Consider the following 22,923-nt stretch of genomic DNA (forward strand, 5'->3'; position numbering starts at 1 on the left):
TGCCAACCCTACAAGCACGCAAGAAATGGCAGTCTGTTCACACAAATATTCAACAAGGAAGTGTTGTTCTCCTCAAGAACAGTCAAGTACCACAAAATGAATGGCCTCTTGCACTGGTAACACAGACTTTTCCTAGTCAAGACGGGAAGGTGCGTCAGGTTGAGGTCAAGGTCATCAAACCCGAAGGGTCTGCCCCTTTTCTTAGGCCTGTTACGGAGATTGTACTTCTACTTTCTCCAGATTCTAATATTAATGAATCTTAATTATTGAGTGATGTGTAACTCACATCAGACAGGGAGTGTTTTGTCACTGTTGTAAATAATTGAGTAGTGGCCCCTTTAAGAAAAGTGTAAGTAGGGAGTTGTCATGTGACCTGTATTCAGAGGCAGTCAAGCAGAGACAGAGAGTAGCGTGTTTGGCTTTCCTTGCAGTGAAATGCGATATTTGAGTACTCCTTGCTTGTAGTAGCATCGTGGGTAGATGTTTATTGTTTTATTGATCCCTACATGTGTTTTGAAATTATTGAGAGCACTTAACTTATTTTAAGTGTTAAGTTCTTTCTTAGAAATAGTTTTTCTGACTAGGCTGCTTTGCTAACATATTGTTGCATTAGCATTTTTTGCAGTTCATAGAATGCTAACGCTACATGCACAACAGTGCAAATAAATAAGGTTTTGGTAACTGTCTGTTAAATGTTATTGAATATGTTATATTTGGGGAAAGTGCTACAGTTAAAATGAGAGCATTTAATTAATTCCTTTGAGCGTTTGTATAGCTATGCATTTTACACAGAAGTTAATTGAATTATTCTTTTGTACTTTTAAATATTTCAGTTTCACCTTTCTTGTTAATGTCAATAAACCTGTGGACAAGGAAAGTCTCGTCTTCAGAGTCTTGATGTTATGAGTCTTATGAGAAGTTATGAGAAGTGTTTAGCTGGCTGTCAAATTATATTCAGGACATATACCGAGGGCAGCACAGTAAACATAATGAATTACAGACAGAATTCTATTACAAACCTGTAAAAATTTTATGCTGTTTAATACAATTATTCTATGATTACACATTTAAATAATCTGTGTCTGTAGTACAATCCTACATTGTAGACAGCTGTTGCAGCGCGAGGTGTAGATACAGTAAGATTCAAGAATCATTGTATTAGACAGCATGAAATTTATGAAACTTTTTACAAGCAGGTTTGTAATAGAATTCTGTCTGTAATTCAGTATGTATATTGTTCATTTAAAGCTTTTTTTCCCCCTTATAACTTTGTTAAGGATTGTTTAAATGTAGATAGGATCACTAATTCTAAAAGATTTTGATGCATCATGTCGCATATGTCCATTATAGATATAAAAAGCCAATGGCAGTTCTTTCAGCCTTCATTAAAATGCAACTGTGGTTTGATATAACTGTATTCCCCCACAATGCTCTATCCTAAAGATAGTGAATTATTAATATGTCTGGCTGTCTGGATATATAATAAACACCTCAAAACTGTTCCCCGCTCAAATTCCTCTGGGACATAAGTGTAAACCATATAAACACATTGTTTGAGGTCTCGGGAGAATAGCGTAAATTGACCGATAGCGCCATCTGCTGTTTTGGAAGAGGAAGTTGCTCCATTGCTTTTGTGAGAAAGTCTTTTCTTTGCAAAGCAGATTGTGTTTGTTTGCAAAACGCTGCATTTGTGAGAAAGTCGATTTTTTCTTTGCAAAGCAGATTGTGTTCGTTTGTTAAATTTTGGCACATAATTAACTCCATAGAAATGTCCTTTAGGGTTGAGAAATGGATGGAGGGAAGCAGGGTTTAATAAAGAAATTAATTAATTGAAAAGTGAAACATTGACTGTTGAGTAGAAAGTGAAATTGATATACTTATTTTCCTTAAGGATTCAAGCTTACATTTTACACACTAATTACTAGGGCTGCATTATTAATCTAAAAAAAAAAAAAGGATGACCTTGATTCGTGCATACTTGCAATCTCATTTCTGAGTGACAGAAATTCAATTGCATGTATTCCCCCGCATTAAGATCTTGTTGCATTCAACAATCCCTGTTATACTGTTATATCAGTCAACAACTTTTAAGTTATTTACTTAACTTCAAAAGGATGAAAAAATTACTTTATTGTTACAATAGTCGAAAGTCCTGTGTAGATAGCATGTGTTTTATTTTGAACTTATTACATACAAAATATACAATAAATGTGAGAGATCATGTGAGAAAAATCATGATCAGGTCACATGGAGGAAAAGAAATTATAATTCTCATTTTAGCAAGCATTGTGCAGCCCTACTAAGCACACAGAAAACGCCAAAACCCCCCACAATATGTCAGCCATATTCAGAGCTCTGATTGCACAGATTACACTAAACCATCAGTTTTCGACTCCTTTAACGTAAAGGTGGTGAAGAGAGATTTGTCTTTTAAATTTATCCTGCCTAGGAATCCAGTCATAAACATATAATAAATAACATACTGTACTTTAAAATCTAAAACAGCCCTTTAAGTTTAAACCAAGAGATCAGTACTGGTATTGACTAATTATATGTAATGTATTACAATCAGCTGTGTTTTAAACTCCTACCTCATGCATATAGGGGTCCACGAGGATCTCAAATGGTCCAACTGCCAGGGAAATGTTGGGGGCAGCAGTTGGGATGGGCAGCACATAATGAAAAGTCTTCTTGCGCATGTCATGAGTGTAGATAGTCTCCATGAGGTCGCCGCATGACACGGCCACCATAGAGGCATCCACGGTGAACTCCAGCTTCCACGTGCATAGCTCCGAGTACGAGTCGACACAGGGAAACCAAAACCTGCACGATCCAAGTTATCATCAAAGTTATATTTCAACCTTAATAAAATAGAGGAAATGGGATTTTTTTTTTTTACTTTATAATAATAATAACAGTTGGCAACAAACTAAAGTATAAATTAAGTAGTGTATGTGATGAACACTGTGGCATATGCCATGTCCTATAATTTAGACTCAAAACACATTTGATTGGAAACGACTGTCAAAAGAAAAAAAAGAGGTACAAATAAAATATGAGAACGCACTACATTACACTACAATCTTGGCCACATACTGATCGTCATATTTAACGATGTTTCTTACCCCATCAGAAAATGATATGTTAAACTTGTATATACAGTTATGTTAAAAAACCCTATGAAAGCCTGGGTATTTTGCAACATTTCTAAATATATGGATATTTAATCTCAGTGTTAACAATACTAAGAGATTAAAGTAATTTAACTAAACAATTCAAACTGAAGAAAAGACTTTAAGATCTTCTGTAAATGTAATTCTACAAAATGCATATTCTAACTTGGGAAAAAGGTAGGACACCCTCACATTTATTCACACTTAAAAAGGCACAAATTACACACAGGTGGATCACACCGGGTGCACATGATTAGTAAATCATTACTTAGCATTTTGAATGAGGCTTGCCCTATTTAAACCTCAGACATTTATATTGGTGTGCTCCTTATTGTTGAAGTGAAAGTGAGCGCCATGGTGAGAGCAAAAGAGCTCCCTGGGGCTTTCAGAAAAAAATTATAGCAGCCCATGAGTCTGATATGGGATTTAAAAAGATCTCAAAAAATTTTAAAAATCAGTCATTCCACTGTCTGGAAAATAGTCTACAAGTGGAAGTCTTTTAAAACAACTGCCAACATGGCCAGGTCTGGTTATCCCAGCAAGTTAACCCCAAGAGCAGAATGCAAGACGCTAAAAGAGGTCACCAAAAACCCGTAAAATTTCATCACAAGACCTACAGTAGGCTCTGGCTACTGTTGATGTGAAAGTGCATGCCTCTACAATTAGAAAGAGACCGAAGAAGTTTAACCTCCATGGGAGGTGTGCAAGGAGGAAACCTTTGCTCTGTAAGAGAAGCATCAAGGCCAGACTGCCAAAGAAAATGTTGACATTTGGAATAATGTTCTTTGGACAGATGATTCCAAAACTGAATTATTTGGACACCGCAGATCTTAATCTCATTGAGATGCAGTGGGGTGACTTGAAACAGGTGAAATCTCTAGGGTAAGACCATTTTTAAAAACAGCCAAAATACCTGGCATCAGCTTTTCTAATTGCAAACAGCAGAATCCAAATTGAATATTTCTTAATTTCATTTTCTGTGGTAGGATACAAATAGCATTTTTACAACACAATACATTACCGCTTTAAGAAATATTATAAATATTATTGAAGGCCATACAGCTTATTATAATGTTTGATAAAACACTATATCTCTCCATTACATGTAAACCTCAGTGCACCATTTAGAGTTTGACCAGAGGTTGCTTGTGGGCTTCTGGGCACTAGTCATTTACCGTGTGGAATTCTGGTATCCACAGGAGAAAACGTGAGCTCCTCTTTCAGCCATGCTGCCCTCCATGTCTGGAACAACAAAGTGCAGCCCCCCCTTCGGCTGGTCCAGTGAGAACTCTATGTACACCTTTAGCACCTTCATCTCTGATAAAAAAGATAAAAAGCAAAATGTCACTACATTGTTAATTATAAACACAAAGTGGGAAGTGTAATATGATACTGAAAAGAGATATTATATTAAAGCAGCTTATGGCAACGCAGGATTTCTGGAAGTCTGTCAGTAGAGCAGCGCTGCTGGTGCTAGAGGCTAAATTCAAATCAAGAGCAGTGGTATCTCAGTGGGTAAAATGTTGGTCTACTAATGTTGATGTATGCCTGGTACTGTTGGGGCCTTGCTCAAAGCCTTAACTGATCAGATGAATAAATTAGATAAACGTCACTCTGCATAAGAGAGTCTGTCAAATGCCTAAACTGTCAAACTTTTACATCATCAGATGTATTGTATCAAATGTCAACTGTTGTTTGTTTTCCCCCAAACTAACTGCCACAGAGATATTGTAAGAATTTACATTAAAAATTTCCAGGATAAAAGGCAGAAACGCAAAACTTTATTGCCCCCTAGTGGTCAAATAAAGGTTTTTGTGGTTTTGAATAGTGAAAATGTTTTAATGAGTTTTCTGTAGATAATCTGTGTAAAAATTACATCTGCTTACTTCCTGCTAAATTGTTTAACAGTTCCACAAAAACTCAATTTGTTAAAAAAAAATCTGAAAGATGTCATAGGGTGTGTGACCCCTGCATGAGCCATTTATTTTAGCTTTATCAAATTCTTAAGCACTAATGGCATTGAGACATGATAATTGCCACACTGCCAAATCTGTGTCATATAGTACTGTGCAAAAGTCTTGAGCCACTCCTCATTTCTTCACATTAAATGTAATTAAATTACAGATTATCAGGTAAAGAAATGGAAACAAATGTTTTACTGCATAGAGGCTACAATCCAATTTAAAAATTGGTTAAATTAACAACCAATTTTTAAATTGGATTGTATACTAGTATACACCAGTATACTAATCATCGGCCTTTCATGATGATCATTTGTCATTACCCACACCTGTTACTCACTGGTTCCTGCCTTAAATTAAATGATGCTTGAGTGAACACTGGTCACTGTGTGGCTTAACAAACTAAAAACACTGAAACTGGTCAGATACAGGGGCTGGACTAAAAAATGAGAGCCAAAAACTTGTTAAAAATGAGAGGCAAAAAAATCCTTCAGAAAACTGGAAAAACTATCACTCAAGACTATGTTAAAAAGAGAAGAAATTTTGGCTCTTTAAAAGCAAAATGTAAAAAAAAAAAAAAAAATGTTTTACATAATAATGTTGTAGTTAACTTCCACTTATTATTCCACAAAGAATAATAAAAAGGAGAACACTAACTGATAATTCAGTAATTATCTTATTTTAATTACCTCATTAAGAATGAACACACTGAAAATTTACAGTATCAGTCAAAAGTTTGGACACAAGTTTGCATTTCTTTTCTATATTCTACAACAATGCTGGAATATGTACTATAAAATAATAAACTGGAATTAGGTAATTAAGTAACAATAACACCAGTCAGTTGTTATTTTAAGACACAAAAATTAGCTCTTCTGGAACAGTTCTTGCAAGAACAGTATCGACAAGTGTATTTGCAAAACACCAAGCACCATGATGAAACTGGCTCTCATGAAGACTACAGTATCTCAGGAAAGTAACACCAAGAAGAATAGTGTGATCAATGGTGTCAAAAGCTGCACTGAGGTCGAGTAATACAAGCATAGTTACACAACCCTGATCAGAGGCCAATAGGAGGTCATTTACTACTTTAACGAGTGCTGTCTCTGTGCTGTGATGAGGCCTAAATCCTGACTAATACAGTTCATGTATGCCATTTCTATGTAGATATGAGCATAGCTGCTCCGCTCTTATCTTTTTCAGAATCTTAGAAATAAATAATAAAACATGCCTGTATATTGTGCGCAGTTGGCGATGGCGCACTACAAAGACACATCCAGCTGTGACTATCCATGAACTTGTGCCATATCTTGAACATACGTCCATAGCTTTTTGGCTATACCAAAACCTACCTCTGATGCCGAGGAGAAGTTCATAGTTACCAGTCTTAGAAATTAACAATTAACAGCACCTTAACTAGAAAGATAAGACACCTAAAAAGATAAGAGCGGAGCAGCTATGCTCATATCTACATAGAAATGGCATACATGAACTGTATTAGTCAGGATTTAGGCCTCATCACAGCACAGAGACAGCACTCGTTAAAGTAGTAAATGACCTCCTATTGGCCTCTGATCAGGGTTGTGTAACTATGCTTGTATTACTCGACCTCAGTGCAGCTTTTGACACCATTGATCACGCTATTCTTCTTCACAGATTAGAAAAATGTAGTAGGAATTAATCCTATCTGACCGATCCTTATCAGTATGTAGACTTAAATGGTGATTATTCTGCATGTTCTCTAGTGGAGTTTGGCGTTCCGCAGGGTTCAGTTTTAGGTCCACTGCTTTTTTCCCTTTACATGCTTCCTCTGGGCAACATAATCCATAAGCATGGTATTAGTTTTCATTGTTATGCTGACACGACACAGTTATATGTCTCAGCAAAACCTGATGAGAAAAAACAGCTTACTAAAGTTGAGCAATGTGTGCAGGATATAAGAAATTGGATGCTAATTAACTTCCTTCTGCTTAATCCGGATGAGACAGAAGTTCTAGTCATAGGACCGTATACAGCTAGGAGTAAAATTTTAGATCACACCGTAACTTTAGATGGCCTTTCTGTTCCATCAAGTGCAACAGTAAAAGACCTTGGTGTAATTATAGATTCCAGCCTTTTATTTGAAGCTCATGTAGATAATATTACCAGAATAGCATTCTTTCACCTCAGAAATATTGCCAAGATAAGAAATATATTGTCGCTTAACGATGCAGAAAAACTAGTTCATGCTTTTATCACCTCTAGGTTGGACTATTGTAATGCCTTACTGTCTGGTTGTTCAGCTAGGTGCATAAATAAGCTTCAGCAGCGAGAGTCCTCACTAGAACCAGAAGATATGAGCACATCACCCCTATCTTATCTTCACTGCATTGGCTCCCTGTGAAATTCGCATTGATTTTAAAATACTACTCTTGACATATAAAGCATTAAATGGTCTCACGCCGCAGTACCTGAGCGAACTGCTAGTGTCTTACGAACCGCCATGCCTACTTCGATCAAAGGATGCAGGCTGCTTGACAGTACCGCATATTATGAAAAAAACAGCTGGGGACAGGGCTTTTTCTTACAAAGCCCCCAAATTATGGAATAGTCTTCCAAATAGTGTTCGGGACTCAAACACAGTCTCAGTGTTTAAGTCCAGGCTAAAAACCTATTTATTTAGCCAAGCATTTTTATAAATAGATTTGCCTTAGGTAAAGGAGCAGACCCATCTGGGGGACTCATGGACGTAGAGTATTACGGTGAACTGGTAGGTTTAGATGCTGTCTTCCCCACTCTCATTGATCACTCAGGTTTGCTGACGGTGAGGTGATTGTTTGCTTTACATCTCAGGAAGCCCTCATGTTTGTGTTTCCTTCTGGCTCTCCCTTTTAGTTATGCTGTCATAGTTAGTCCTGCCGGAGTCTCTGCTTGCACTTTACAGTTAATATACATTCACATTATACATTGTGTGACTGTGACCATACCTAACTGCCATCTCTCCTCTTCTTCTCTTTCTCCCCCTCTTTCGCTTTCCTCTCTCCCCGTCTCCCCCTTTCACTCTTTCTCTCTCAAGCTATACATTTCGTTCCTGAGCTGCCAGTGATCCAGACTCCCTCTGCCCTCCGGACCTGTCTGACCCATCCTGGTCCCCCCGGTTGGAGATCTCGTCACATGGATGTCCCATGTGTCTCTTTGGGATGCGTCTGGTGTCTGGGGATGATTCTCTCTACCTAGAAGATGGTTCTGGCCTCGACTGGTGTTGGCAACTGTTTCTCTGGGGACTTGACAGTTCGATAGTTCAGGACTGGAACTTCCTACAAGTCTACCTGAGTCTTCAATAACTACCTGGACTACATTATTACATCAATTAACATCAGCTATTATAGCTGAACTGCCTGCCACCTACCACACTGTATAAATGCAGATCATTTACTGCTTTCTGTTTCACCCAAATGAGGATGGGTTCCATGTAGAGTCTGGTTCCTCTCAAGGTTTCGGGGAGTTTTTCCTTGCCACTGTCGTCCTCGGCTTGCTCACCAGGGACAAACTGACCATTTTGATTCATAACCATTCACATTTCATACAAACTTAAATAATTCTTTTGATTGTGTAAAGTTGCTTTGCGGCAATGACAATTGCTAAAAGCGCTATACAAATAATATTGAATTGAATTGGATGTTAGGACCTCAATACAGCACATGTTGAAGGCATCGCCATGGCTAAACCTTTTGGGATATTAAAATTCCCTTTGCAATTTTGCATCTTCCATGTTTTGAGGTCACATTGGCCGGTTTTCATGGGGATCGTAATGGTGCAAGACTGGTAGTATGTGTGAAATATATAGTGTGTGTGGTATGTGTGTAATGTATAGTGTGTCCATTGTGTGCATTTTGCAAATGACCCAAAATATGACCTTCTGTTGAGTTAAGCCCATGAAATTGTTTAGCCTAATGAGATCTAGCAGTGTACCGAGTATGACATGTACTGTATATGTGCAAGTGTGTATGAGCTATGCAGCAAAATGAGTCAAGCTCAAGGCCCAGACTTTTCATGAGTTTTTGAGCATGTTAAGACCCCCCAAAGGGCCCGGATAATTAAATAAATAAATAAATAAATATGGTTGCAAGCAACAATGAGCAGCCCAAGCACCTGCCCATCACTACCCGGGAGCACCACACACAATTTGTATGTTAAGACCTCCACAAAGTCAACGCTGACTGGGTGCACTACACAACCTGCTCAATTACTGAAATAAATAAAATTTTCAATGATGATATAATTTATTGAGATGCACCACACACATGGTATAACAACCATGTGTAAAATATAGTTGCAAGCAACAATGACGGGCCCAAGCACCCTGTGCAATCGCCACCAGGGTGCACAGCACAACCTGTGTGTTATTTTAGACCTACAAAAAGCCATCGCCACCCAGATGCATCGTGTAACTTCCGTATAACTATAGGGCTGATGTCAGTTTAGGCCCTAAATATTTGTTAAGTGGTTTGTGTGTGTGTGTGTGTGTGTGTGTGTGTGTGTGTCAGTCTGTGTGTAATGAGTAAATGTCTTTGTGCATGTTTGTGTGTGTGTGGTGTGTCTGTTTGTTAACATTTTTGATGTGTGTATTAGTATGTGTGTGATGCGTGTGTGAGACTTGTTAGTGTGCGATGTATGGTGTTTCTGCGTGCATGCATGCATGTGTGTGAGAAATGTGAGTGTTAACATTTGTGATGTGTGTGTGTATGATATACGAGTGTGTTTGTGCGTGTATGTGTGTGTACGTGCGTGCATGTCTGAGTGCACAGTATGTGTGTCAGTGTGAGAGTGTTAACATTTGTAATGTGTGTATGTGTGTTAGGGCTGCAACAACTAATCGATAAAATCGATAAAAATCGATTAATAATTGATTAATAATCGTTGGCAACGAATTTCATAATCGATTCGTTCTGTCGCGCAATGCGGAGACATTTGATTATAAAAAAATAAAAACTTTAGTTGAGCGCCAAGTGGAGTAAAAACACTCGGTTTCGCGCACTGAGTTTGGCGCCTCATAAACAGGACAGAGCAAAGAAAAAAAATACAAGCGGAGGAGGAGAAAAGATACATACTGTAGTGGAGGTTGCTGGGGCTTAGTGCTCGTCTCTTACTGGTATAATCAACATCCGTGCCGTGTACTGTTTACTATACCATTGTGACCACGTGTGCGCGCGCAAAACATATTTTATTTTGTGTCTGTATGTGTGTGTGTGTACGGCGCGTGTGTAAAGAAAAAGCAAGTCTCATTAGAGACAGTAAAAATCCATGTTCTCTCTCTGCTCAAGGTGTAGCCTGCTCTTTGGCTGCTGTGTGTGTGTGCGTGCATCATTGGACACCCCCTACTTTTGCCTTCACAGAGACACACACTAGTGATGCCACGGGTATTTTTCCAACCCGCGAGTCCCGCTTTTATGAAATTATTTGGCCCGCCCCGCACCACTGTATCTATTTTTACAACCCGCCCCGCACCCGCGACCATTAAATAGACATACTAGGCATTGTAATTCAAATGAAAACAGCCTTTATTTCAGCCTGAAAGTGCCTGGAAACGCCCTGTAAACTGGCAACAACATATGATTATGAATATGAACGATAAATCAGGTCATATTAATAACAAGATAATGATATACATTTTAAACATTTAGAAAGCAGCGTTTGTAATCCGAGCTAAACAATTTTTTAATTTTAGATTTGTATAGGGCAGGCCTACAGTTTACAGCCTATGCTAAATAACCAGACTTTTTTTTTTTTTTTTTATCACACGGAAACATTCATTTAGCGTTTGTACGTTTGCTGTGCAAAAAAAGAATGCTAAAACATTAGATTTTGCAGCCTGACCTTTTTTTCTTTAAATGATGTATATTCCCGACCTCAATGTCTCGCGCACCTCGTCTTCCATTTTCACTTTTATTTCTTTGTTTTTGTTGTGACTGGCAGCGGTATCTGCTTGCCGCTTTCATGACTTGTGACGTGACGTAACGTAACCTTATCAAAGAACTTAATAAAATATGAAAATAGATATTCACAAATATTTAATATAGGCTATAGGGAATTGCACGCAACATACATGGATTTTTTATTTAATTTTGTTTTTAATGACCCGCCCCGCAAATAAAGTAACAATATCTTTACCCGCCCCAACCCGACCGGGTCCACAGGTTACCAGACGAACTGCGCATCACTAACACACACACACTCTTTTTCTCTGCTCTACACAGAAACACTGCTCTGTCGTGATTCTTTTTTAAATGTAAAGTGCAGGTTAATTTGCTTTATTTTTACTTTACAGCAGTGATTCCGAAGTTTTTGAGTGTTTTGGAATACGAGCCGCTTCCGAAACGAATTATCCAAGGTTTCACTATATCTATTTGGCAGATGTAAAGCATACGTGTCTATATTTAGTGTTAGTCTATTTTTATTTTATTTGAGTATTATAACATTTTGAGTAGCAACATGTTTGTGCACTTTCTAAAGATTTTAGTTTTTGAATAAAGGGTTGGAAATGAATGCTTTTCTTGGGTGTCTGGCCTTTAGCCGATTAATCAGAAAAATAATCGGCAGATTAATCGATTAATAAAATAATCGTTAGTTGCAGCCCTAATGTGTGTGTGTGTATGTATGTGTGTGATGTGTGTGTGTGTGTGTGTGTGTGTGTGTGTGTGTGTGCGTGCGTGCGTGCTAACATTTGTGATGTGTATGTGTGTAGAACAGGCTGCAAATGCTGAGGAAAAAACATCACACTATGATGTTACTCAATTCAATTCAATTCAATTTTATTTGTATAGCGCTTTTAGCAATTTTCATTGCCGCAAAGCAGCTTTACACAGTCAAAAAAATAAATGTGATATCAGTGAACGTGTCACTGAATATAATGTCACTCAATATAATGCCACACAAAGTTATTAACCACTTTTCAACATAAGTTTAAGACATTGTCACGGCTGAGCCGTTTAAGCTATCAAAAATCCCTCTACAATTTTGCGTCCGCAATGTCTTTAGATCACATCAGCCCGGGTGGGTGACAATCGTATAAATTCTCTAGGAGGAGTAAATCAAAATCCATTGGGTATGTTTTTGCGAACAACCCAAAATAACCAGCTTCTGTTGAGTTGACCCCAGGACATGCAGTGTAAAAGTTGTTCGGCTTAATGAGCTCTAAATCTGTAACGAGTTTCATGCATATGTGCAAGTGTGTATGAGCTATGCAGCAAAATCTTGTGTGGGGGTCCCCTGAGAGCTCTGGGCCACAGCAGATTCCAACCTGTCTGCCAATTTTTATAAGTTTTTGAGCATGTTAAGACCCCCAAAAAGCCCAAAAGGGTGGAAAATTATCCTTAGGAAAAAAAAGGGTCCTGCGCACCCTATAGTGCTTGGCCCCTAATAATAAGCAACTTATTATGTTCAGATTATATCTGCCTAATCAACCAATTAATGGTTCTAGAACAGCAGCTCTGACAGTAATGTTGCTCCAAGTAAAACCATGGGTTTATATTAAATTAAAATTATACTAATAAAACATCAAACATGATACTCACATTTTTTAATAAAAGCCATAATAAAAGCCATCATGCTAAGTTTGATTGCAGACCTTGTCCAATCACTCATATAAGCGTCTGCCAAATGCCTAAATGTAATTCTAACACAAAGAAGAGTGCTACAGCTCACCGTCTCCTTGCTTCCAAAGCTCAGCTGGCACTTTAATTGAGAGCTCTCCATTTCCAGCATCCGGATCCACAGCACTCACTGCTGCAGCATAAGCACTAGAGAAATAGTTCAGGTTCCGCCTGCAAAGCACAAAGCCACAACAACAGGACAGTCATTACTCTTATGGCAGCCTTATATTTTAATACACAAGTCAGAAATTAGCTAACCAGTAACTAACCATTTTTAAGACAAATTCAGGCTGTGTGTTGGACTCTTGATGAAGATGGTATGTAGATTTTATGTAGATTTTTGTCAGAAAATGTAGCTTTACCTATAATTTAAATCTCCAATTTATTTATATAACTTTTTTATAAGGGGTTGCAATATATACAAAACCCCAGCATGCAGAAAGTTATGGAATGCAATGCTTACTGCTTTGACTCATGGTGGCAGACCTCCAGTGTGGGGTCATTGTAAATGAAGGGTGCTTCCAGCTCATTCACTCGCACTCTGTAAATGCGGCACTGCTTGCTGTTCAGCTTGATGCGGTTTAGGTTGACCACAGTGGGGAAGAGCGTCAGCTCCACAAAGCCCTGGTTCAAACACAGTCAATAAGTTTCCTGTCAATAAGTTTCCCTGACAAGATAATCAAGGCTGCTATATCATTAAGAAGACAACACTTTCAATGCTCTTTCTGGTTTTTCAGTTGTGTTTTTTTTTTTTTGGAGTTTTTTTTAGAGCTTTTTTAAGAGTTTTCTATTCTGATTCACTTTCCTAAAAGCCCATATCAGAATAGTTCATAGTCTATCAGATATTCTCAAGTTCCATATTCAGCAGTCAGTCAGTCAGTCCATCAGGACATCAGCTAGTGTTGCATTCTGTCAGGATGGGTGTCAATTTGTATAATACATTAGTCAATCTTCCAATGCCCACATACAGTTAAGGCAGATTTACACAAACCCAGGCTAAAGACATTTCCCCCCCCACAACTGCACTCAGTTCATATTTTATATGTTGCCGTACATACAAATGTGACCTACTGCAATTGTAAAGTTGTGTTTAATAATTCTCTCTTATTGTAGTTGGTCTTTCGGCTGCTTCCGGCAAGGGTTCGCCACAGCGAAATATTCAATCGCTTGGCACAGGTTTTACGCCGGATGCCCTTCCTCACGCAACCCTCCCATTTTATCCAAGCTTGGGACCCGCACTGCGTCCAGTTTGGGGGTTTGAGGGGTTTGGGCACTGGCTGGGAATCAAACCCAGGCGTTTAATTGTTTTAAAAATTATCTTTAATGTAACAGTGGATGCTTGTAGATGCTGATTTAAACAAAATAACTGAAGAGATCTTTAGTAGGTCTATGTTAGTGCTGCACAATGAATCACATAAAAATCTAAATTGCAATATGCAATATTAATCGCTAAGGCTGCAATAAACTAATCTTTTGATAAGTGATTACAGAAATGACTAACAAACATTAATTTATGCCAAAATGCCTTAACAGCTCTTTTTTAGCTATTAGGTTTAAATTAAACTTGAGGTTGTTTTGTGCCTGTGCTAACTCACAATGAAGATAATCAGGATGACTATAACAATAATTATTATTTTAAGCTTAACGACGACTGATTGTAATTATGGGAGTCACGTTAAATCTGTGGTAAAGGGGCGTGGTCAAATCAAGTTGAATGTGCAGGGCCCGAGAGTGAAGTAAATAGGAAAAGGACACACACCTAGGGAGAATATGACTAATTAGTGCACGTGTTGCTGTGAGCTGTAAAAGTGAAAAGTGTGTGTGTGTGACAGAGAGAATGCGTTTGCAGAGCTCAAAATCCACAAATAAGGTGTGAGGACTGTTTGTGTATTTCAATTAAAAAGGTTCACTGAGAAAAAACCCGAGATAAAAACATGGCTCACAAGCAACATACACATCAACTTCCGTAATTATCAACATTTTTTTCAGGTGTGAATCCTTTCCTCCTACCTGACTCACTAAGCCATGCCCCCACCAGCACATAGTCTTTATGTATCTAGCATCTATTTTGCTCGAGTTAAAAGTGAAATGTTGCCACACTTAGGGGATTTTCTCGTAAAGGTGTGTCATCATGCTATTACTGACTTCACTCTAGTAAGAATGCATTCTCTCTGTCTCTCTCTCACACACACACACACAGTGCACTAACATCTATGTCAAGCATTCACAGTTCACGTGGGAATCAACAATTAAATTGCCAACTAATTTGATTATTCATTTTTGTTGATGTTGATTAATCGTTGCACCACTGTTAATCGCAAAAGGCTGCAATTTATTACAAGAAATAAACGCAGTCAGGAATTTAGAGTTTGTCAGTAATTTAAGTTTTAATTTTTTATAAATACTTCAAATGTGATACATTTTGGCAAACATCTTAAAAAGATCATTTGTGGCAGTTATACAGTAGTAAAATGGAAAATTTTATTTCCATTAAAAATACATGACAAAATAACTGCAGTGTGTGTGTGTGTGTTTTTTTTTTTTATCGTGCAGCCCTGATCTAGTTTAAAGCAAACTTTTGGCCTCTAATGTATAACGCAACATACAGTAAATGCTGCATTCAACTATTCTTGAAAGTGAGAAGTCCAAGCTTGGAATGATGACGTTTTTAACCTCATGAAGTTTTTGTGCCATTTATGTAAGTCTTAGTGTCTCCCTATGTGTGCCCTCAGGTGCGGTTACACTATTGAAGCCTGTTGTTGCAGATATTCATCCCATCAAAACTGTAAGCAAAATATGTTTTTCATTCGCTCATCAGAAGAATAAAAGAGTCAGAGCATTTTTTTAACCACTCACTGTCACTGTACCTCATGTGATGTCATACAGGAATAATTTTGTTAATAACATTTCTTAGAAAAAAGTCTTCAAAGAAATTTCATTTATTTATAAATTTAGATTTTAAAAAGGACATCGACACCCACTGTTCTTGTAACTCTGCTCCTGAAACCACTACGGATTTATTTTAGACCTGAGATCATACAGAAATAATTTGGTCAGATATTCTTGTTTTCATCCCGAGTTTGTTTGCCCAGTACTGTCTTTTAAAGTCATTCTTTCTGGTTTCATTGACTACAAGAGATTGGAGAGGAATAAATATTTAATTATAAATTTAATCTGAATAATTATAATTATATGACTTATATAATACAGTAAAAGAAATTATTCATAAATGTACATTTAATTATAGTTTACTCCTCTTTCTTGTATTCTAAAATGACAAGTAAATGACAAAATGTAAGATATTTAGAAAATACTGTAATAAAAAATTCAATGCTGTTAAAAGTTAACATTTATGTGAGTCATATTGGATAGAGTTTTAGTTTCTACTTGGTTACTTACGGTAGCCCTGAAGTGCAAAACAAATTAACAAAACTGTAAACAAAATAACAAAACCCAAAACAAAATAACAAATTCAAAACCAAATTAACAAAACGGAAAACAAAAGAACTAATATCTGACTGGCCGAGAAGTGCAATACAAATTAACAAAATGGAAAACAAATGAACAAATTCAAAACCAAATAACAAAACCCAAAACTATTTTTAGGGAGGTTTGTTGTTTTGTTTTTGTTATTTATTTTCTGATTTGTTAATTTGTTTTTAAATTTGTTGATTTGTTTTCCGTTTTGTTATTTTGTATTTCACTTCTCGGCCAGTCCGATACAAACCGGAAAATGTAGGTATAGTTTGCGAAATGCTTACCGCTAATTGGACGAGACATCTGTCACTCAAGATATACAAGAAGTACTGTAGTAGCGGTAGATTTGTGTGTGTATAAATGTGCAAACATTATTGTGGTTTCAAATATGGCGTTCTTAGGGTGGCCCTGAAGTTAGTTTTGTTAATTTTTTTCCACTTCACAGCCATCATAGTTTAAAGTGAAGCAGAACACACAAGAAACAAAGATAAAGAAACAAGTTCCTACTTCCTGTATATCTTGAGTGACATGTCTCGTCCAATCAGCGGTAAGCATTTCAATCGCAAACTATACCTACCTTTTCCGATTTGTATCTGACTGCCCAAGAAGAGCAATACAAATTATAAAAACAGAAAACAAATTAACAAATTCAAAACCAAATTAACAAATCCGAAAACAAAATAGCAAACAAAACAACAGTTTTGGGTTTTGTTATTTCGTTTTGAATTTGTTAATTTGTTTTCCGTTTAATTTGTATTGCACTTTTCGGCCAGTCAGATATTAGTTATTTTGTTTTCCATTTTGTTAATTTGGTTTTAAATTTGTTATTTTGTTTTGGGTTTGGTTATTTTGTTTTCAGTTTTGTTAATTTGTTTTGCACTTCACGGCCACCGTAGTTACTCGTTTACAGTTCATACTCCAGCGTATTAACTTAATTTTTACAAAACTGTTAGTTCAAAGTAACAAAACCAACAGAAAAAAAATTAGTCTTTGAGTATAAAAGTTAAATAGTTTTATAATCCTCTATTTTAATTAAAAAGTGCAAAATTGATCAGGTGTAAAGAGATTTATTACTATTATTTAAATCAACTTTATTTTATAGAGAAAGTCTCTAACACCAAAATATAAAATTTTACTTCATCCTCTTGCTAAAATGAGACATTGCAAATTTCAAATGTACAAGTTCACAGTAACCCACTCTATGATCACATTGAATATAATTTTATTATATTATATAATTAATTTTATATAATTCAATATTTGAGCCCCTTGTTCATATTTTGATCTTTTGTTGTTTGTTGGGCGGGTCGGTGGTTAGCACTTTCACCATTGCACCTTCAGGTCTGTGTGCATGGAGTTTGCGTGCTTGGTGGGTTTCCTCCGGGTACTCCGGTTTCTTCCCACACTCCAACGACATGCATATTAGACTAACCGGTGTTCCCAAATTGCTCGTAGTGTGTGCGTGTGTGCCCTCTGATGTATTGGCACCCCATCCAAGATGTACCCTGACTTGTGCCCCAAGTCTACTGGCATGGACTCATGGCCCCCAACAACCATGAGTACAGGATAAAGCGGTATAGACAATGAGTGAGTGATCGTTGTTTGTTTTTACTGCTTCTCTTGGTCCATGTCGTTTTATGCAAAATAATTTTTAAAAATGTCTGTAATTTCTTTCGTTTGCACAAGCACTTTATAGTGTATAATTACTATAACGACAGAAACACAAAGAAACGTCCTACTCACAATGACTGACTTTCTCTGGAAGTTGATGTTGTTTATACACACCACCTGATGAGTTGTATTAGAGGGAAACAAAGACAGTGTTAAAATAACACACCAGTGTATAGGGAGTAATTGTACAAACCAAACAAGACGTTAAAATTAATGTGAAAATGAGAGGATACTTATAATTTATACGGGCGCGGACTCTCGAAGCCCTTATCCTTCTTGCGGTTCATTTTCGGATTTTTTTTTTCTCCTCACTCCAAAATCCAAATGCTTTCTTTGCAGAAGCAAACCCAAATGCAGTTTCTCAGTGCTAAACACCCCTGCCTGTTTCCCTCCACACACTGAGTTTATCTGCACGGAAACAAGTCGACCAGGCCTTACAGCCAGCTGTGAAAACGATCACATTAATATCCTCAGAGAGAGGATTACAGACAGTATAACCCTTTGCGCTTCTATTACACATTTCAGGAAATCCATTGACTTCAAGCGAGCCGTCCGACAGTAACCGTCCACACACCGGGACCGGACGTTTTACTCGTAACACAGGAAGAAGTACGCCGGTGACCCGGATGTTCTAACCAACACGTATTCCAGATTCCTGGTTTGCCTTGTCTTACATAATAAATGTAAAATATGACAATTTGTTGTATAACGTAGTAATTATGTTTGTTAAATAAGCAAACAAAAATAAGGACGTTCAGTTGTTGTCCAGGTACAACGTGGGGAAAATTTGACACATAAGCTATCGCCATATAAACCTGTTTTTACTCAAAAAATTATAATAATACAAAATAAAGACAAAACAGCTGAGTAAGCAGAGTACTTACGTAACATACATTTAATTAGCTTTTAAAAGACACTACACGAAGCGCGTTCACGGAATCCGCTGTGCGCATGCGCAAATACTCAAGGGAGGGTGTATGTCTGGCGTTTATCTAGAGTGAAAAGCTGTTTGAGCAAGGCCATCAAGGAGACGTCTGCTTAATAAATTTAAGAAATTTGATGTTGCATAGTAACTTATTTCTACTAAATAGAATCAAGCTTTTTGAATATGTACGCTGAATGGCCATTGAATCACATCATCTGCAGCAGTAACATGCCTTTGTGTGTTAATTTATTCTGCTCTCGCATTTAAAGCTCATGGACATAATATGAAAAGAATTGTCCAATTTGTCATCAGAAATAATGCAAAGATAAGAAATGTCATGTCACTACACTTTAAACTGTTTTGTTTGATAGATTGTATAATAACTTGCTGTTTGCATGTTCCATTGTTGCAAAAACAGGCTCCAGTTAGTCCGGAATGCAGCTGCAATGAAAACCATCACTCCATGTTGTCTACACTACATCTGCTCCCATTAAAATTTCACATTCAGTATAAAATACTCTTTCTGAGCACTTACCATTATATAACTTTTCGTTAACCTTTTTTTCTTTGTCTTTCGGCTGTTTCCTTTCAGGGGTGGCCACAGCGAATCATCTAACCCTATCCTCTGCATCCTCTTCTCTTACACCAACTAACTTCATGTCCTCTCTCACTGCATCCATAAATCTCCTCTTTGGTCTTCCTCTAGATCTCCTGCCTGGCAGTTCCAACCTCAGCATCCTTCTACCGATATATTCACAATCTCTCCTCTGAACATGTCCAAAACATCTCTATCTGGCCTATCTGACTTTATCTCCAAAACATTAATATATATATATAATATATAATATAACCTTTCTTTAACCGAGCTTTTGTTAATACTTTCTCCGTGCCACGGTATCCTCTGACTTGCTCCTTAGGGGTACATTTTTAAATGTAATGTTTCTACCTGGAATTTAGTTTAATTTAATTTCTTCAAATTTGCTTTAAAGTTTGCTTTTAACTTTAAAGTTTTGGCCACGTTCAATGTTAAAAGTGCTATCCAAATAAATAAATATGTATTTAACAAAGAATCTGTTAATGTTCCAGCTCAACTACAACTCAGATTATGCAATACAAAGATTATGCATTCTAAGTACCCTGACTTCTCTACTGGTTTACCCTTTTACTGAGTATGCTGCTTCAGCGATTTCAAAGTCCCTTTGAGAAAGGACGTTTTCCTAGCCATTAAAAAGTGTTCAAGGTTCAAGGTGTTCAGTTAAAAAGTTAATTTTTTCAGGCATTTTATTCATGTTTAATCATAAAAAAAAATTATGTTTGCAAAAGCAGTCCCCTTTGAATCAACTTGTAAATGTACTGTTACTTGCTACAGTTTTGAATACTATTTACCCATAATTGGAAATGTCATAGGAACATTATTTTCACATTCTGTGTTTATGAATATTCTATTGAAACCATCTTTATGAGAAAGTATCAAATAGTTTTACAACTAGTTTTGTACCATGCCACACGATTGCAGCACGAGGCCGCACACACAGTCACAGCGAGCACTGACCTTCATAAGTCAGTGGGCCAAAAGACATTGTCCTGTGTATATCGGGAGCTGTTCAACTTGTGATATTTTGACCATGTGTGTTAGAACAATCCAGGCAATCCTTATGTGTGATTTGAACAATCGCCGTGTTGCTGCCAAGTTCATCCCCAGGCTTCTGACCCAGGAGCAGAAGGAACAATGCATTGAAGTCTGGCAAACTCGGTCAGCATGCTGTGGATGAACCATGCTTTATGGTGAGGATTATTACCGGTGATGCAACTTGGGTATAAGATACAAACCTGAGATGAAGCAACAGTCTTCAAAGTGGAAGAGCCCGTCATCTCCACAAATGAAAAAGACGAGGCAGGTCAGCAGCTGGACCAAGTGCATTCTCATCGTCTTTTTTGACATTTGGGGACATACGGTGAAAAAACAGAGCTAATCTCAAAATTCTTTAATACCACCTCATAGTAGCCAAGGTAAGGCCTTGTTCACACTGGCGTTAAATTTTTGGATAAACGAACGCGCTCTGAATGTCCTAGACGCTTATGTTGCGTTTTGTAGTGGCGCTTGATTGACTTCTACCCTGGCGTTCGTTTGGCTCTGTCTAACGCCTTCCCAAATTGTAGTTGTGTATTAACCTGGGGAGGCAGTGTCAGAAACTGGACATAAAAGCCCTTGTCATTTTATTTGAGGTGCCTCCTTTTAATATGGACCATTTTGCGATATTAGCGAATCTTCTTGTTTTAAAAGATCTCGTAATATGGCGACGTAGGGAGAGAAAAAATCGCAGCCACTACTGGGTTCACCCTCTGACTGCCCTTTAATCTGGCGGATTAAAGGAAGTTTTTTGTGGTTTATAAAGAAATGCGGAAATTTCCGCGCAAGTTTTATTTTTTAAACATTTTATTTTGCTTTTTTCCACATTTCCCTATGTATAGCATGTAGGATTATGGGATATATCCGGTCCTCTGAACCATAAAATGAACGTGAAGAAAACGTACTAGAAACGTTTTCCTTGCGTCTGTTGGGATTTGAATGCTAAGAAAAAGCTGCATGCAACGTTTTTTTGAAGCCGTGTAAACGCGCAGCCGGATAAACGCACGTCACCAAAGCCCGTGTGAACACTCTCATTGACTCCTATGTGTAGAAAACCCTCGGCGCCTGTTCTGCGCTAACCGGACGCTACGAATGCAAGAAGAAAAACGCTTGATTTTAACGACCATGTGAACAAGGCCTAAATCATATCTGGGCCCCAGTCATGGCCCACTAAATACAAATTCAGATTTTATAGGATCATATACAGTGGTTAATCAATCGGAATGTAGGTCCTACCGTCGCGGCGCTCGGCGGTACCGTTTGGCTTTGTGCGTTTGCTGGCTTTTACCGTTGAGTGGCGCTATATAACTACAGGCTGACGCCTCATGCCTTAGTTCATTCTCTGCTGGATTAATGAGACACAGAGTTTTAGAACTGCACGTAGTAGCGGATAAAATCAAGTAAAACATTGTAGTTAAACAAATTTATAATCACAGAACTAAAATGACGATACAAATGTAGAATTTAAATTAAATTAAATCTTATTAGGATCAAATTTAAACAAAATAAATGTTAACACAGTGAGCCTTTAAATTTTATCACGTGTAATTAGAAAAGACGCGTGTAGGGTTTTGTGTCGTCTTATATCTTGTGTTCTTTAAATTTATAGTAGATTTATTAACTAAAATAAATGACCATAAAAATTATAACATTGTCAGGACGTTCTACTGCGTCAGCTGATGTTGGTCATTCAGCCCCGCTTGTGTTTGTGCGTTATTATAAGAATGAAATGCAGTAGACTGTTATGACCTGTAAACGGGTTCGACCCATGTTGCACGGGCGGCACCATAAAGCACGGACACGAGGCGAGGTCTTACAGGAAAAGGGTAATTTATTTTGGTAAAATGGGGAAGGAAAGTGTTGAAGGAGGGAGAATGGAAAGAAAGGGATAAAGGTTGTGCATGTGCAGTTCCGGGGGCTGTGCCACACTGGCATGCAGGCACACAGCTGACGATAAGTGTTGGTGCGAGTGGCAGAACTGAGCACGCGGAGGCAGCGCTCCTGCACGCTCCCTCGTGACGGCGCTTCTCCCGCTGTCGATGGCCGGCGCGAGTTTTCGCTGACGCAAAAACCTAACCACACTTTTCCTCTTCGGCAGCGGGGCTGCGAGGGCGGGCACGGTGCGAGAGTGAAGTTGCCGCGGGAGCTCGCGCAGCTCTTTCTCGCGCTGTCCTCAGCGCGGAGATCAAAGGGCGGAATTCTAGTGTCCTTGTTTAAAGCCCCTCGGGCGCGTCACATCTCCCCACTGACATGCTTTTTTTATATTCTCCATTACATCACGTACTTCCCAGACCTCAGACAAACCTCCGCGCCTTGCTTTTATAATGCGGAGCAAGCCCGAGATCATATTAACGTTAATTATCGCCAGCCGGCACAAATAGGCGGCTCCCGTCCCTTTGCTGCCTATTCAGGGAGCCTACGGAGTGAGGGAGTAGTTATAGTAGATTTGGGCGTA

The 22,923-nt window shown here is 38.0% G+C and overlaps 1 protein-coding gene across 1 annotated transcript in view; it reads right to left on the bottom strand.

The window, feature by feature from the left end:
• The window catches only part of taf2 (TAF2 RNA polymerase II, TATA box binding protein (TBP)-associated factor), a 58,909-nt gene extending 40,402 nt beyond the window's left edge, over positions 1-18,507 (bottom strand). The window contains exons 1-6 of the mRNA XM_053494188.1: positions 18,150-18,507; positions 17,986-18,039; positions 13,229-13,389; positions 12,818-12,936; positions 4,349-4,490; positions 2,592-2,823 (exon numbers count right to left, since the gene is read on the bottom strand). Coding sequence (XP_053350163.1) covers positions 2,592-2,823; positions 4,349-4,490; positions 12,818-12,936; positions 13,229-13,389; positions 17,986-18,039; positions 18,150-18,200 — 759 coding nt within the window. The 5' untranslated portion in view covers positions 18,201-18,507. The remainder of the gene's footprint in view (positions 1-2,591; positions 2,824-4,348; positions 4,491-12,817; positions 12,937-13,228; positions 13,390-17,985; positions 18,040-18,149) is intronic.
• Between the last annotated feature and the right edge of the window lie 4,416 nt (positions 18,508-22,923).

This window comes from Clarias gariepinus, chromosome 4, assembly GCF_024256425.1.
Source record: "Clarias gariepinus isolate MV-2021 ecotype Netherlands chromosome 4, CGAR_prim_01v2, whole genome shotgun sequence".
Taxonomy (NCBI): domain Eukaryota; kingdom Metazoa; phylum Chordata; class Actinopteri; order Siluriformes; family Clariidae; genus Clarias; species Clarias gariepinus.